At 52.4% G+C, this 16645-nt stretch overlaps 1 protein-coding gene across 3 annotated transcripts in view; it reads right to left on the bottom strand.

Annotated features, from left to right (window-relative positions):
* The window catches only part of PYGL (glycogen phosphorylase L), a 43081-nt gene extending 27544 nt beyond the window's left edge, over positions 1–15537 (bottom strand). Inside the window, exons 1-8 of one of the 3 annotated variants that reach the window (XM_084834505.1) lie at positions 15445–15537; positions 15065–15116; positions 12563–12823; positions 6644–6745; positions 5518–5596; positions 4694–4797; positions 1558–1689; positions 495–606 (exon numbers count right to left, since the gene is read on the bottom strand). In XM_084834505.1, the coding sequence (XP_084690631.1) occupies positions 495–606; positions 1558–1689; positions 4694–4797; positions 5518–5596; positions 6644–6745; positions 12563–12805 (772 nt within the window). In that variant the 5' untranslated portion in view covers positions 12806–12823; positions 15065–15116; positions 15445–15537. Of the gene's footprint in view, positions 1–494; positions 607–1557; positions 1690–4693; positions 4798–5517; positions 5597–6643; positions 6746–12562; positions 12938–15064; positions 15117–15444 lie in introns of those variants that run through there. The other 2 variants (XM_084834494.1, XM_084834482.1) reach the window with 2 other exon arrangements.
* Between the last annotated feature and the right edge of the window lie 1108 nt (positions 15538–16645).

Raw genomic sequence — 16645 nt, forward strand, 5'->3', positions numbered from 1 at the left:
ACCACTGGGGTGGGGTTCTTTCTTTGATGTAAGCTCAACCCAAGGAACTGGCTGGCCAGCAGTTCCTGGTCGACATGGGGGCATTCCGTTTAATACCAGAAATGCCAGTCAGGACGGCCTTGGTGCTAGAGCCCTTTGCAAGGGGGCAGCGGGGCTTTTCCGCCCTTGGACAGCCCACACATTTAACACAGGGCATCCTTGATCACTTAACGGCAGCATCTTTCCCCAACACGTGGCTCAGCCTTCCCCAACCTGGTGCCCTCAAGATATGCTGGACTACAACTCCCAGAATCCCCCAGCAAGCCCACTTGTAGTCCAACACTGCTGGAAAGCACACCAGGCTGGGGAAGGCTGATTCTCCTCCCCACCTCAGGTTTGCATCAGAAATAAGTGGAACAGACAGGACTAGAAACCTAAATAAACGAAAAGGAAGGTGAGCCACTTCCATGCATTCTCCTGCAGCCAAACAGAGATCACCCGCTGATGGTGCTTACAGTCACGGAGGTTGAAATCATTGGGGGCCCGAGCAGACCAGAGCCGCATCGTGTTGACCGTGTTGTTCATGTAGCCGGGAACAGGCGTGTCGTAGGGCAGCGCCAGAACCACCTGCGTACAAAGAGGGCTCAGTCATGTCGGCGTCGCACAGACATCGCTCCAAAGGAGGCAGGACCCATCACTGCAGAAGATCTTTCAGTCCCAGGGCCAAATCCAGTTTCAGAGAAGGCCTTGGGTGGCCCCTGTGTTCCAGTGGTTTGTGGGGCCCCAGGCAAAGGCGGGGAGGCCGAGAACACCAGCACGTGCTTTAGCTTAAAGCTCCTGCTGCCAGGAACGAAGCCAGCGGAGGCTGGTGGCTCCGATGCCAAGGGGCGGTGCATCCGCTCCGGGTTTCAGTCAGGCCCAGGAAGAACTCTAACGGAGCTCTCCAAGGTATTATCCAAGCTCTGACTGAAACCCGGAGCACAGTCACTACCCCACTGATGTCGGAGCCATCAGCCTCCACTGAACTAAGCCTTTGGAGAGACTTCTTAACCTTTCAGAACGGGGAAAAAACTGTGCGAAAGCCAGGAAACCAAATGACAGCCAGTTGGGCGGAAGAGGTGGGGCCGGGAGAAAGGGCGGGGCTGGGATAAGGGGGCGTGGCCTTCTGGGGAATCCCAGAGGGCCCAACTGGGATCCAGGCAGGCTGGATTTCACCTGTGGCCCCTGCATTACTGGACGCCCCACTTCCTTCCACATCTGGGGGCCTCGGGAGGGGGCAGGGTGTCTGTAGCACCAAATAAAGGCCTGGTTTTGTCGAAGTGCAAACCTGAAGGCAGCTGGACGCCGAAGTTGGCCCCAACATATCGCACCCACGCAAAATGCTATTCGTGTCCCATCTGTATACCCATGGAGCTCAAGGGAGGCATACATGGGTCTCCTCTCCTCTGCACAACGATGCTGCAAGGTAGGCTTAAGTTGGGAGGTGCAAGGACCCAAATCTCCCCCGTGGGCTTCACAGCTGTGGGGAGGGGATTTGAACCTCCCCCACTTCACAAGTATGCACTCCTCCTCTGATACCTGAGTATCGACCCATCTCACACCAGTCTGGGTGTGTTCCACTCTCCCATAGAAGTGGATGGGAAGCATGTACTCCGGCCGGGCTTTTTCCCAGGGGTTCCCGTGCCTCAGCCAGTCGTCGGCTTCCTCCACCTGTAACGAGGAAATTGACCCGCTGAGCATCCGGACGGAGAATTAAATGCCACCACTACACATGCCCATGGCTGGTTGTTTGTTCCACAGATGCCTTCCTGCAAAGCATTTGCTTTGCTGCTTAGGACGCCCTCTGCAAACCCACACCTCCGTGACAGAGCACATGCTCTGCAGGAAGTCCCAGGGTCAGTCCCCATAGACAGGAGCTCAGGGTAGCGGAGTTGGGAAAAAGCCCAGTTGGAGATTCTGGAAAGCTCCTGCAAGTCAGCGCAGACACGACCGTGCTAGGTGGATGAATGCTGTGCGCACCTCTTTGTTATTAGCAGTATCTATCCATCCATCCATCCATCCATCATTATTATTGTCATCATCACCTCACTTCATTGGGTCAAAGTGCTCGCAACTGAGAACTGGTTCCACGAACAGTAACATGCATTAAAACTCCTGCAAAATCCTAGCAGCCAGGAGTCTCCGTGGGCTGCACACCAGGGACCACATTAGGCCCACAGGCCAGAGGTTCCACATCCCAGACCCATCCCAGACCCAAGTCCACGCAGGACTTCAAATATTAATGCTAGTTGAACTGAGACTAGAAAATGGGTGGGAGCACCAGTTGCCCCCTAGATGCTGCTGGGCTCCAGGTCCCATCAGCCCCAGCCAGCTTTGAGGGCCACAGGCTCTCCACCCCCGGACTAGAAGCAGTGGAGCTCTGTCAAAAACAGGCGTCACAGGCTCCCCAGGCAGGTAACCCCTGTTAATGCAGATGAAGAGACTAGAGCAAGGCAGAGGAGCTGCGGCCCCTTCTTCAAAGGCCAGCTAATGGTCATGGCTAAGAAGGCCCAGAAAGCAGAAGCCTCTCCCAGTGGAGGCTGGTGGCTCCAATCCCAGTGGGGTGGCAAATCTGCTTTGGATTTCAAGTCAGAACCAGCCAGAACTCCAAAGAAGCTATCCAAGGTGCAAAGCAGTCAGAATGCGAAGCACCTTGGGGAGCTCCTTTAGAGTTCTGATTCTGGCTGAAACCCAGAGCGGATGCAGCGCCCCACTGACATCGCAGCTGCCAGCCTCCACTGGTCTCTCCTCTCTCCCCCAGCCCAAGAAGGGACACTCTGCCCTTTGTTCTCAGGATCCCTTTGGGCTGCGGTGTGTTTGGAGATGATGTAACAGAACTCCCTGCGTCCCTCCCCGCCGGAGCTGAGAGCCAAGCCAGGGACATCAGACTCATCGACCCAGCTACACATCTCTATTGTGCAATCTCTGGCTTGGACCAGGCTGTCTATTCATCTGATTATTCTTCATTAATCATTGTCCCAACCCACTAGTTGGACGCCTTTAAGAGAAAGAAGTCTCACAAACCTGGCTGTTTACCAGTTTCTCTTTCACAGACAGACAGACACAGATGTAGACACACATACCCTGTGATGAGGTGGCCAAACGGACTGTCTCACTTCAGACTTCGGGTGGGAGACCACATTTTTTGAATGCTTACTTGCATGTGAAACTCCTTTAAGAACATAAGCAGAGCTGGGAATGGACTGGCCCCAACCTGATGTGGCTGGCTGTTTGTTTTTCCAAGGAGTTTTTGTTCTGTGGAGAAGCATTCAAAGGTGACATCCCCCACGTAAAAGTCAGAGGTGGTACGATCCATTTTACCACCTCACTCTGCTGCATGTGTGAACCACATCCAAGGCTCTTTCGCTCCCTGTCCAACCAAGAGTGCCGATGCCTCTTTTTCTATTTCTCCCCTGCTGGTTCTCCAGTCCCAGATGCCCTTTTTCCTGATAGTGTGCACACATGAATAGCACATCAAATGCATAGTTCAACTTTACATGTGCACACAGATGCAGCAGTGTTGATTGGTATCTCAGTAAATCCATACTCCTCCACGCAGAGAAGTCATATTTTGCTTCAAGGGGCTTCATAAAAAAAAAAATTGGTGAGCAGGGTCGGGACACCTGTACACTGGGAAAATGGCAATGCCTTGAGGGCATCTCAGAAGCTGACTTGACATGCAGCTCCTCCCCCATCTGGCTCCCTGCAACAAAAGCACATCTGCTGATGATGTGGGGAGGAATGCACAAAGGGAGCCCCCAGCCCTTATGAAGTCACGTGCAGTAACTCATTCACTGATTTATACCAGAGCTGGGGAACCAGATGTTGGTAGACTCCAACTCCCATCAACCAAAGCCACCATGGTAAATGGTTAGGGATAATGAAGGTTGTAGTCCAAATAATATCTGGAGGGCCCCAGCCCCAATTAATACCCAGCCTTTTTAAAAAAACCCAAATACACAAGGCAGCTTTCAAAAACATCAACATGAAACAAAACAAGACAAAATCCAGCATAAAAAGAATCTGCAACTAAAGCACACAGAAGCAGAATATGTAATAAAATCCAGCTCCTAAAAAACCTTGCTGAAATAAAAGTCCCATCTCTAATCCAATATGCTGAGTCATACTGTGGCTACTCAATGGAAAGGTGCTGGCACGTTAAACACACTTAAGCATCCTGTTACTACTAACTCACATGTTCCAGAGCGAAGGCCTAACACACACACACACACACACACACACACACACACACACACACACCACCCCTAGCTCCTTTTCTTCTCAAACCTGCAAATCCACACATTTTCAATCCAGGAGAAACAAAATATTTGCCATTGCACCCAGATTCTTCCACATCTTCTCCTATGCATGCAGGAGTGTCAGATTTCCGCCTTTCAGAAACCCCTGGACTTTATGGATGCTGCACTTTATTTAAAGGAGTAAAAGGATACAGCCATGTTCACTTATGCACAAGAACTGTGCCTGAGCTTTGCTGCTTTTAAGCCACAGTCATCGGTTACATTCCGAGACACGCACACACGGGAGGACATCCATCCACACGCATGACAGTCGCACACAGCAGCAGAGACGTCTTGTCCTGCATCCAGAGTGGCACGATGCCGTGTGTTTGGAAAGCACCCCATAGCTTCCATACACACTGAGGCCTCGCTGGTACCTGCCATCCATCTCTGATCTTCTGGTTGAAGATGCCATACTCGTAGCGGATCCCGTAACCGTAGGCTGCAAGGCCGAGCGTGGCCATCGAATCGAGGAAGCAGGCTGTGGGAAGAGAGGCGGAGCTGGGCTCAGCAGCCTGACAGGGTTTCCCCGCCACCAGAACCCAACACAGTTTCAGAAGCTCTCCACAGATTGCTCTCTGCAGATTTAGGCTGGGGTTAAAAGAGCCCAATGGCCAGGCTAATCTTCGGGGCTGAAACTGAGGGGTGGACATTCTGGCTTCACTCCCTGGCCCACAGAACCTCACCATCAGCAGTGGGAAAAGCCATCCCCCTTGAGGGAGGGGAATCAGACCTCTTTCAGCCCAAGGGCCGAATGCCATTTCGGAGAAGCTCCAGGGGGCTGCGTTGCAGTGGTGGGTGGGCCAGAGGGGCGGGGCCAGAAAAACGAGCCTACTTTAGCCTCAAGCTCTTCCTGCCAGCAACTCAGCCTCAGTAGCGGCATTTCAACCTTTTTGAAGGGCTGTGCGTGCATGGAGGGGGGAACTGTACAAAAGCCAGAAAACCACCATGTTGTCAGCAGTCTGGGGAGAGGGGCACAGCCACCTGGAGACGCCCCGAGGGGCCATCTGGGTTCCCTGCATGCCACTGGTTCCACACCCCTGCCTTGAGGAATGGTGGTTCTGACTGAAACCTGGAGTGGATTCACCACCCCGCTGACATCAGAGCCACCAGCCTCCACTGGCCTAAGTAAACAGTTTATTCAGTGGAGGTTATTTGGGCCACAGCCCCATATTCTCCACAGAGTCTGCTCCTCACTTGCCTGCGAGCCTGCCGAGACCACCGTTGCCCAGCCCTGCGTCCTCTTCAATCTCCTCCAGCTCTTCTATGTCCAGCCCAAGCTAAAGCACCATGTGGAGATAAAGCAAATGCTCTCAGAACTGCATTTGTGCCATAACTGAGGGGTGAAAAAAGCCCAACAACCACCCAGCTACAAAGATGGCAAATCCGGCATTTGCACTTCAGAAGTCCAGACTTCCAACATTTGCAGTTTTCACAGCAGGCAGGTTCAGAGCCATCGCAGAATTGCACAAGATGGGGGTGTGTGTGTCAGTGTGTGCGTGCGTGCACGCGGTTGCTGTTTCCACAGAACGGGGCTGTTCAAAGTGCCGGTAATGGAAATAAAGTCTAACGGCAAGGAAGGCATAGCCAAAGCTCCCGACAATTCAACCAAGCTGCACACACGTGTCAGCTGCATATTTTCAGAGCTGCCTACCGGTGTCGCTTCAGATATTCCTTCTTTGCAAACAGGGGGGTCACTCCTGTGTCCACACACAGGAAAACACATATGGTGTGAACTGATTAAGACCTGGGTCTGACACTTCAACAGAGTTGCAAACTCAGGAAGTTTCAAGAACAGACTCGGAATAACTTGAGTCAGTCATGGAATCAGATCCAGACGGTCCCAAATTTGTAAAATATACACCCCTTTCTATGAAGGCCCATGTGGGAATAGGTCCGACCTAAGAAGATTACTTCTGAATCAGCCCTTCTGTCCCCCTGTTAAAGGGGAAGTTAAAGTCCCATTGCAGGAAGGCCACCTTGCAGAAACCACTTTGCGAAACACAATATCCTGTTTGGCCGTCCGCAGCCCAAGGTACAGCCTCTTCAGTCTGCATAATCAGCCTGCTCTAAACACGCAAGCATTTCCTTCTCTTGGCTGCACTAGAGACATGAAGGAAAAGGCATGTTTCTATATTGTTATGTTGTATTATAATATGAGCCACTTAGGGATTTTAAGCAGAATAAACGTGCTGTAGGAAAATGTAAATGAGTAAAACTGCCACTGCAACATCTTAACTTCTACTGAGAGGATGTCTGAACAGGTAGCCTGTCAGGGTGGGTGTCCATAAGCTCCAGAGGGGGCGTGACTGGGGTGTCCCCTTTACCTGGTAAATTGCCTCATCACAGGCATTTTGCAACCCCAGGTTGATCATGGTGTTCTGTAGGGTCCGGCCCATGTAGAACTCCAAGGAAAGATAGTAAATTCTCTGGAAAGAAAGCAGAAACCAACATTAAACCCTGCCGGGATTGTGGGTGCCAATTTCAGGACCAGGACCTGCCCGTGCTACTAAACCCCACACAAAAGTTCTGTTTGCACCAGGGGATGAACCCACAGAAACGCTCCGCCCATAGGGCTAACTGAAAGCCTCAAGAGTGCCTCAAGTGTACTTCTGAGTGGAGGGCTGAAGGTGGATTGTGGCTGTAGTTCACGTGGGACGCAAGCAGAAGGTTCTGGGTTCAACCCCTGGCATCTCCTGCTCAAAGGATGGGGTAGCAGGTAAGGGGAAAAGACCCTTAGACTAACCTTCCCCAACCTGATAGTCTCTAGATGTGCTGGACTACAGCTCCCAGCATCCTGCAGCCAACATGGCTGCTGGGATTGATTTATAGACTGCTGGGTTAGGTGGACCTTGGTTTAATTCCAGAAAAAGAGGAGACTCAGGACCAGTAATACAAATTAGCTATATGACCCAACTGTGCAGAGACCTCAAAGTCCACTCATGTCTAGATGATTTCACTAGCCAGGATTGAGCTAGCAAACCCAAACCCAATTCATTCTGGGCCAGCCATGTGCTCAGCCTTCCAGGAACAGTTTCCCCAACCTGGCTCAACAACAGTTTGTTCATTTGTGGGCAAATAATTTTGTTGCTCAACATGCAGCAACCGTCTATAGAGCCAAGCAGCCAGTTGTGACTGTAACATCATGAGTTTTGGATTAGTGTGAATGAACAGGCCAGGCAGTTTAACAAAGAGACTATTAAACTGCCCTTAATCATTCAATGTGGGGTTTTTTTTCTTGATGGCCAGGAAATCTAGCTTTAAGAAAATGATGCCTCTCAGAGCCAGGGGATGCTGAGAGTAGTTTAACACATCTGGAGGCCACCAGGCAGAGAATCAATTTGAGGCCTGAATTACAGTTTTAGATGGTGCCTTGGGATCAAGAGCCCTTTGGATTATGGAATAGCGTTGCATTTATATCTGCAGAAAATGGGTTAATAAATAAACCTGATTTGACGCAGTATAATCAGCAATTCTGCTACCTGCTATAGGAGTGTTTATTTACTCCACCTGAATATTTGTAAATAAAGCAAATATTTAAAGAGATTCCCTTAGTTTTCAGGGCTCACTCATCCAAGGAAAAGTAAACCCTTCACTGCTCAGGATAGCAGGGAGAGAGCACACACAAAATTCCACCACCACAGAAGCTGAGCTTAGCAGACAGACAGAGGACTGGAGGGGGGGGTGCTCCCCACCTTATAAAAACAGTATGCAGATGGCATTTAAGCAGATGCATCAGCCTGGTAGCTTCTTCCCCACTGAGGGTTCTTTTTCCCTTAACTATGTGTCCCTTTACTAGGAACACAGCCATTACCAAAAACAACTTGGAGAAAGGATTTTCAATGTAGATTTATAAATCACTAAGGCTCAAGATGGGGAAAATACACACACACAGAGCGCCTGTTAAAATTAAGGGTTTATATGATTGCATCAGAAAGCAAGGCCCAAACTAAATAAATCACCCATACCTCTGTGTGTGTGTGTGTGTGTGTGTGTGCGCGCGCGCGCGCACGCATGTGTATAATATATTTAAGATGTTCATCTAGAAATGTGAGAAAAATAAAATGACAACTGGCTTGTGCTTCACTTGGGGGCTAATCCGCATGGTTCTCTGTGGAATCTCCAGGGGACACTTCTACCTGTCCGTGTCCCTCACTAGTCCACATGGCTCGCTGGGACCAGCATGGGCTAGTCATCCATCCCAAAACTGTCCCAAGTTCACTCTTGTGAGAAATGTGATCTGCCTTTTCCTGTAGCTGGGAGAAGTAGTTCCTCAACGGTTCCTGATTGGGAGCTAAAAGACCAGATTAGAAGCCTCCGTTTAGTTTTTTAAAAAAGAAAATCATCATTATTATTACTACATTTATATCCCGCCTTTTTTCCCCTCTCCCAAGGAACCCAAGGCAGCTTACATGGTCCTCCTCCCCCCGACATTTTATCCTCACAACAACCCTGTGAGGTCAGTTAGACTGACAGTACGCTCCGGGAGAGAGCGCAGGACAGGAAGGCCTGGCGTGCTATGTGTCAGGGTGGACACTGAGCCCATAGAATCCCAGAGTAGTTCTGATTCGGAGGAAGAGCAGTCGCTCCTGGGAGAGGAGCGCGCCCCTTTTTCCCAGGGCCCACAGCTGACAGAGATTCCTCCCACCAACATTCCTAGATTAGAAAGCAGTCCAGGGAGTGACCCAGCACCGATAGCAGACTGGTTGGATGCGCGGCGCAGATGCAGAGAGCGGCGCCAAATGGAGAGCGCGGAAAGGAGGCGTAGCGCCCGGTTGGCGCTCAAAGAACGGTTGCGCCCAGAGGATCCAAGGGAAAAGGGGAGGGATTCTCCCTAGTCCTTATATTCAGGGGTCTGCCAGTAATTGCCTTTCAAATGGGGACCAACTGTTCCAACTTAGGGCATAGGGATGCTGCTGCTCAGATCTAGTTGCTACCTGTAGAGTTGTTAAGTTGTAAAAGAAGAATAAAGCTTTGAAAAGAATCCCTTTGTCTGCGTCTGGACTTGGCTACTGGATTAGACTGAGAGAGCCCTCCAAGGAGCCCTTGACACTATGGTCCATGGGGTCACGAAGAGTCGGACACGACTGAACGACTGAACAACAGTGACTGGCCCACCGAGTTGAGCTTTGTCACTAAGTAGGGCCTGGAACTCGGATCTCCTGAGTTCCAGTTCAACATTCTAACCACTACACCACACTGGCTCTCTCGGCAGATGGTCCCAACAATTTCCCCCACAATGTTCAGTTAAGAAAACTCCCAATTTTGCCTCAGTGGTTCCATCTACTGAGGCAAAAATGGGAGTTCTCTTAACTTAACATTGGTGGGGAAAAGTGTTTGATGCCAGAGACTTTAAGAAGAAAATAACTCTTAAATATCAGATTAGGGGTGAAGCTCTCAGCAGGGAACTAGGCACCATCACTGGGAAAAGGGCTTCCAACTGATGTCACAAAAGGGATTATTCCTTAATCTGCCAGACTAAAGACCCATTAAAGGCCATTAACAGTTTTAAAATATTGGGCTTCAGAGATCATTAAGCCGATCCAACGCAAGGAGGACTATCAGCTATTTTATGCGGATTTAGATCCCCCACCTGCCTTTCTGCCAAACGCTTTCTAGGCTCGCCTACTTTGACTGGTGGCAGCTGAAATTTTTTAAAACTGGAGCTGCCGGGGATTGCCTTCTGCATGCAAAGCATGGATTCTACCCAGTGGAGGCTGGTGGCTCCCATGTCAGTTGGGTGGTAAATCCACTCTGGGTTTCAGTCAGAACTCTAAAGGAGCTCTCCAAAGTGCTATCCAAGTTCTGATTGGTTCTGATTGAAACCCAGAGCAGATTCACCACCCACGGATATCGGAGCCACCAGCCTCCACTGATTCTACCACTGAGCTACGGACGATCCTCACAATGGTATAGGTCACAAGTGCTAGAGGGTCAGGGCTATCACCCCCCCATCCTATTTCTGTGGCGGCTCTCCCTGTGTTCTGGCTCACTGGTGCTCTAAAAAAGCGTCTGGGAGATGAAAAAACACAATGTGTTACTATTCTAATAATGTAATGCTTTAAATTAGGCCGCTGTAACGTGGGGCCCTCCAGTTCGTCAAGAATGGAGGCCCACTCTCTACCATGAGAATAGGCTGAACTGCCCCGTCCAAGGTAGCCACCTGGAGCTGGTTGTTACCTAGCCCTTCCAGCCCTGCTGCTCAAGGCCAAACTCAGTCCGCCTTATTTGGGAAAGGGACAGCAGCTGGGTCTGGTGGAAGACCCTGCCTCCTCTGAGGGGAGGGTGGTCCGCACAGGGGCTGAGCTTTGAATGGTTACACAAAGTCTGCCCTGAGTTGCTAGGACCAGGCTTTAAATAGGGACTGAGGAAGAGGCGGGTCGTCTTCCTTTGCCCTGGTGATTCTTGGATGTGTTGATGGCTGGAAACTATCCTGGAAGGCCCATACTTGGTATGCATAGGATAGGCTAGCTAGCTTTGTTATTTTGCTTGGGGGTGCATACAAAGGCTTTCAGCGCGTTTGGTTTATTGTAATCTCACTTGTACTTCCCTGTAGCACCTACCGCTTCTCCCCTTCCCTTCCCACTTGTCCCTTTCCCTCCAATAAACTTTTCCCCAACTTCAAGTTGGTGTGGGGTACTCTGCATAACTTCAGTGCTAATTGCAGTGCCTACTGACCTGGGTGGAAGGCTACTGGGTTATTGTGGGGATTTGTGGCCAGGTTTGGCCCATCCTACTTTGCAGGGTTGTTGGGACTAGCCTCAGCAATCCTTCACACAGATGTTTTGGGCTACAGCTCCCATCAACTCCAGCCACTACAGCCAATGAACAGGGATGGTGGGAGTTGTGGTGTCCTCCAGGCATTTTGGACCACATCAGGGAAGGATGCTTTAAAAGGTTGGCTATGACTGGACCCATATACAACTAGCCCACTGCCCACTTCTTTTTTTCCACTCAGTTGCCAACACTCTGGGATCAAGACTGCTCTAGATTAGATTACTGTAATGTGTTTTACATGGGGCTGCCCTTGAAGACAGTCTGGAAACTGCCACTGGTCCAGGATGCGGCTGCCAGATTTCTGTTTGGGATCAGGAGATAATACTCCAGTACACACATTCATGCAATGGGGCTTTCCCACCTCCCATTTCCCTCTGCACCATCCTATCACCTCTCTCGAAAATCTGCTCCTGGGGGATGTGGGATGTTTTCTGGGAGGGCTGCAGATTGAGGGGTTAGTTGGTGGAAATCAAGCCCCCCTCATTCATGAACAGAGGAGCTGCTGAGGGGTCAGGCCTATATTGTGCATTCTGCAAAGCACCACACACCTTGTGCATGCAGCAATCACCCCTTTCCTTTCTGATTCAAGTCTTCCCATGCTGGTTGGGCTGTAGTCAAAACAGCGTCACCCACGTACAAGGGAGAGGTATCAGCCAACTTAGGTTCTCCATGAGGTCTGCAGATGCTCAAAAAACTTTAAGGGAAAAAATACCTCAGGAGGAGGAGAAGCCTAAAAACAGACACATAAGGACTCAGTAGCACAAAACATTGACTGAGAGAAGAAAAAAAACCCTGACATGCAGGTGGGAGTGGGGAATCTGGTGGCTGGAAAGGCAGGAGGGAGGAAGTGACACATAGATCTAAGAAGGGTGGAAAGAACCCTCCCTGTCTAGACAGCTTATGTCTGTCCTGAATCTATTGCCAGTTACCTGCACCAGGTGTTCCTCTTCCGTGCTACGAGGACATGGGACAAAAAAGATCCACCTGCGTTCTCCAGCCATCTTTAACAGCCAGTTTCCAACCTGGCACCCTCCAGATGTGTGGGACTACAAATCCCATCATCCTATCCAGCATGGCCATTCCCCAACCCCAGCACCCTCTAGAGGTGTGGGACTTTAAATCCCACCATCCCCAGCTGAGGAATGATGGGATTTGTAGCCCAACACATCTGGAAAGTGCTGGGTTCGAAAAGGCTGATCTGTTTTATAAATTTCCATCATTACTCCCCTCCCTGTCACATTTTTTCCTGAACAAAAGAATGCCAAACACCAAACATACAAAGTCATTCAAAAATATGCTACAGGGGGCCAGCATGAGAGTATGACAGTTTTGGAGTCCCACAGAATGTTTCACCATGCAGAATAAAGAGCTCTGTGACATTCCAAAACTTGCCCTATGGGGCCCAACAAAACCCAGTCATTCAAGCCAGGCAATTGCCTCCCAGCTGCCCTGCCCCTCCCACGTCTCACCTTGGGGTCCTTCTCATAGTAGTACTGCTGGGTGCGGATCCACCTGCCCACCAGGTGGTCGCGCACGGTGTGTGCCAGGGCGAAGTAGTAGTCGCGGGGGGTGGCCACATTGCGGTCCTTGACCAGGGTGAAGTGCAGGTGCCGGTTGAAGCCTTTCTTCAGCTCAGCCACGTTCTCCACGCCAACAATGCCACGGATGCTGATCTGCTTCCGCTTCTCCTGGTCCGTCAGAGGCCGAGACATGGCTGCCGGGTCTGCAGGCTGGAGAAACAGCATGGGGGACCTTTTGTGCGATCAGCCTCATCCGCCAGCGGAGCAGCCAGGAAGGCACTGGCTTCCAGGGCTTGCTTGCAGCCAGCCAGCCAGCCCCAAGCTCCCTCCCACCTTCTCTGACATCTGACTGAACCAAGGGAGGAGTCCAGGGCAGAAGGAGCTCAGGTTAAATAGGGCACCCAAGGGTGCAGGTCAAGGCACCATCTCTATGAAGGGAGCAGGAGACGCGGAGATCAGGCCTTGCTGTCTGTCCCAGACTCAAGGCCACGGAGCAGGCAGGGCCCCACTTCATGCAACCTTCCTTTGCAGACAGGAGAGGGAGATGGAATATCCTTTAAATAAAGATCCTCGAAGAAACAGGGAGCGGCTGAGCAGCACAGCCCTCTAAAAGAGGCAAAGCAGGCTGGAAACTGACCAAGTCAGCAACCCCCCTCAAAGGGCCCAGCTCTCAAAAAGGCAAGAAAAGCCTGGATTCGGGTGGTTACCACTTCAGGCTGCAGATGGGGGATGGCAGAACAGAATGCTCTCACAAACACCGTTTCTCTCTGTACGCAGAAAATGAGCGCGTTGGACAGAAAGGTCCTAGACTAGCCTTTTCCTCCAGAGAACGAGAGGGGTAAACCTTTAGCTCTGCCCGCCCCCGCCCCTTTAGATACAGAGAGAGATCAGGAGGGATCTTGCTTCCTTGGGCCTTTTTTGCACACATGCCGAGATCAGTTTGTGCTTTGAGAAAAACCTTACACTGGTTGGCACACGCATTTCCTTTCTCTTCTGCCTTGTGGCAACATCCATACAGCACAAACCCAGGAACAAAGGAAGCTGCCTTCTACCGAGTCGGATCCTCGGTCCATCTAGCCCAGTACTGGTGACACTGACTGGCAGCGACAGCTCTCCTGGGTTCCAGGCAGGAGTTTTTTCCTGCTCTACCTAGAGACGCCGGGGGTCGAACCTCGGACCTTCTGCAAGCAAAGCAGAGCCTCTGCCACTGAGCTACGGGCCTGCTGTAAACACTGCAAGAGAGCTGCTCAGGCGGTGCAAGATACACACACGGTCCAAAGCCACTTTTTACTCTGATACACAACACTTGTGAATGCTGTTAACCTGGGACAGAAGGTGGCAGAGAGAGAAAAATTCAGAATCAAAAGTCGGTCACAGTCAAGAGGCCGGACACCAGAAAGGCAGAAGCCCAGTGCTGCCCCCCCAACAAATACAGCCTCTGGCTGGGGCTTTGAGCCTCTGGGGTCCAAAGACAGCAGCCGGTGGGAGAAATTGCTCTTTCCCAAAGCAGGAAATGCAAAGCACAGTTCCAGCCTCAGGTTTGAAAATGTTCAAGGACCAACAAGACTAGACCAGATTAACTGGTCAATGGATCAGGACAAATCACCTCCCCCCCCCCCGCTCCACCCCCCCCCCCCGCTGGGACCCACCAGACAACTCCCATTGTGCTGGCTGGAGTTGATAGGAATTGTAGCCCAAAACATCTGGAGGGCAGTGGGTTGGGGAAGGCTGGATCAGAAACAGCCGTGTGTTCATGAGCGGCACAGAGGGCGGGGGGGGGGCTCAGCAGTGGAGCCCCAGCTTTGCATGCAGGAGGTCCCGGGTTCAACCCGGCTTCTCCACATAGGGCTGGAAAAATTCCTGCCTGGAACCCTGGAGAGCTGCCCCTGCCAGTCAGCGTCGACAACACTGGGCTAGGTGGGCCGAGGGTCTGACGCAGTAGAAAGCAGGTTCTTGTGCTCCCCTGGGATGGCCATGCAGTGATATCCTGCTTAGCAGCTCGACACAGAAGCAAATCTCACGGAGTTCAAGGGGAGGGACTTGCTCCCCGGTTAAGTGGGGTTCGGCGTGCAGCTGTGCAGCTCATCTCTATTGCGTGTTCTCTCAGAAGTAACTCCCATTGTGTTCAGGGAGCCGTACTCTCCAGTAAGTGCACGCAGGATCGCTGCAGCCTCCGCCTGGGAAGCCTTGTGTGGGAAAAGCTGAGACTGTCGGTCGCAAAGTGGAAGGGAACCGTTTTCATAGAGAAAAACTTCATTCCTGACAGCCGAGGGAGGCTTCCACAGTTGCGTTACAGGCCCGGGCAACGCAAAAGCCTGTTTAAGTGTCACGTGCGAATGGTCACTTTTAACTTAGATGGAGGGAAGGGCGGGGAGGCAGGCGGGCGGGCGGGCGAGGAGAACTACCTCAGTTAGAAGGTCCGGGTCACAACCCACCTCCCCACGCTTTTACCTCGCTCCCCGCTCCCTCAGCGTGTTGACAGGCGGAGAGGGAGCGATCACTCCTAGGGGGCGATGAACATTCAGCCACAGGGGGGTCTCAGTACTTCGGGGTCCGCGCGTCCTTCTCCTTCCTTACTCCGGGGGAGTGGCCGAGCTCTTTAAGCAGCAGAGTTCCGGGGCGACCCCTTACCCCGCTCCTACCCCGGGTCTTGCGCGCCGGCTCCGCACAGGGGTCCTGTGCGCCCCAGCCCCGCGAAGAGCCGTCCTGCCTCGGGGCGCGCCCTCCGGGAGCCTCCCTCGCCCGCTTCCCCGCGCGCGGGCCCGGCTGGGCACCTGGGAGCCCCCGCGGGGAGGAAGCGCGCCCCCCCCCGCCGCCGCCGCTCTCCTTACCTGCGCTCGATCCTGGAGCGACGAAGTTCTCTCCCCGCCCTTCGGGGCTCGATCTCAAACAAGGTGCTTTCCCGAGCCGCCCCGGAAAAGAGCAAAGCCCGCCCCCAGCCCTCTTTTTATAAGCGGCCATTCGCCAGGGCGCACGCCGCTCCGCGCGCGGGCACCGCCTCCTCGCTGGAGAGGGGGGCTTTCGGGGGGCGGACCGAGGAGTCCCCGCCCCGCGGCCGCCCTGCCTGGAACGCGAAAGGGGAGCGGCGGCGGGGCCTGGCTGTTCAGTGCTGGGGAGGGGGCTGCTCGCCCCCGCCGCAAAATCCCCCCCTTGGCACCCCCCCCGGACCTGGCCCGTTTGGCGATGCTGGCCCCGCTTGCCGGAGCTGGGAGGCACCGGCAGGAATTCGCCGTGCCCCGAAGGCAGGGCAGGAGCAGACGTGGCGGCGGAAGCCCGCAGAGGGTGTGGGAGGGCCGGGGGGCTCGAGACCTCCGGCCGGCGCGGCACCGTGGCGCAAGGCCGGCCCGGGCGGGGAGCGTGCAGGCGGAGAAGGGCCCTGCGGCCGGGCGGCGGCGTGGGAAGGCCGGACTTGGAGTCCGCGCGGGGAACTCGGGAGCCCCGAGGAAATGGCTACGCGTGGATTTAGGGCCGGGTCATGCGCTGCTAGCAGGAGAAACGGAGTAGTAGCAATACATAAAAGAAGTAGATTGTAACGGGGGGGGGGGGGATGCCCTCCTCAGGAGTAAGGAAGAGGGGCAGGAGGAAGCGAGCTTGGTCACGGTTAAACGGAAGTTAAATAGACTGTTACCATAGGGCGGTCAGTCAGTAGTAGAAGAAAGAGGTTATAGTAAAGCACTAATAAGAATAAGTAGTTTGTAATAAGGGGGAACGAATACATCCAGTTAGTTGTAAGGGAGGAGATAGTATCATGGAATCGTAGATTGTAAATAGTGAAAATAGTAACGAGGTTGCATTAAAAACGCTGTAATAAAGGTAAAAGCAATGAAGAGTTCTGTGGTGCCGTAAAGACAAAAATACATTTCTAGAGGGACAACTATGTTAGTTTGTTGCAGTGAAAACGACAAAATGTCTTGTGGCACCTTAACCACGAAGAGGCAGCTGTTGCTGTCTGCGCCTGGTTTGTCGTAAGGGGGTGTGTGTGATGATGGATAGGGCTTTACGAGGCTGTGTGAGGCTATGCACGCTCACTTG

The sequence above is a fragment of the Heloderma suspectum genome, chromosome 1 (assembly GCF_057233095.1).
Source record: "Heloderma suspectum isolate Gila_16-S chromosome 1, 16-S_ref, whole genome shotgun sequence".
Taxonomy (NCBI): Eukaryota; Metazoa; Chordata; class Lepidosauria; order Squamata; family Helodermatidae; genus Heloderma; species Heloderma suspectum.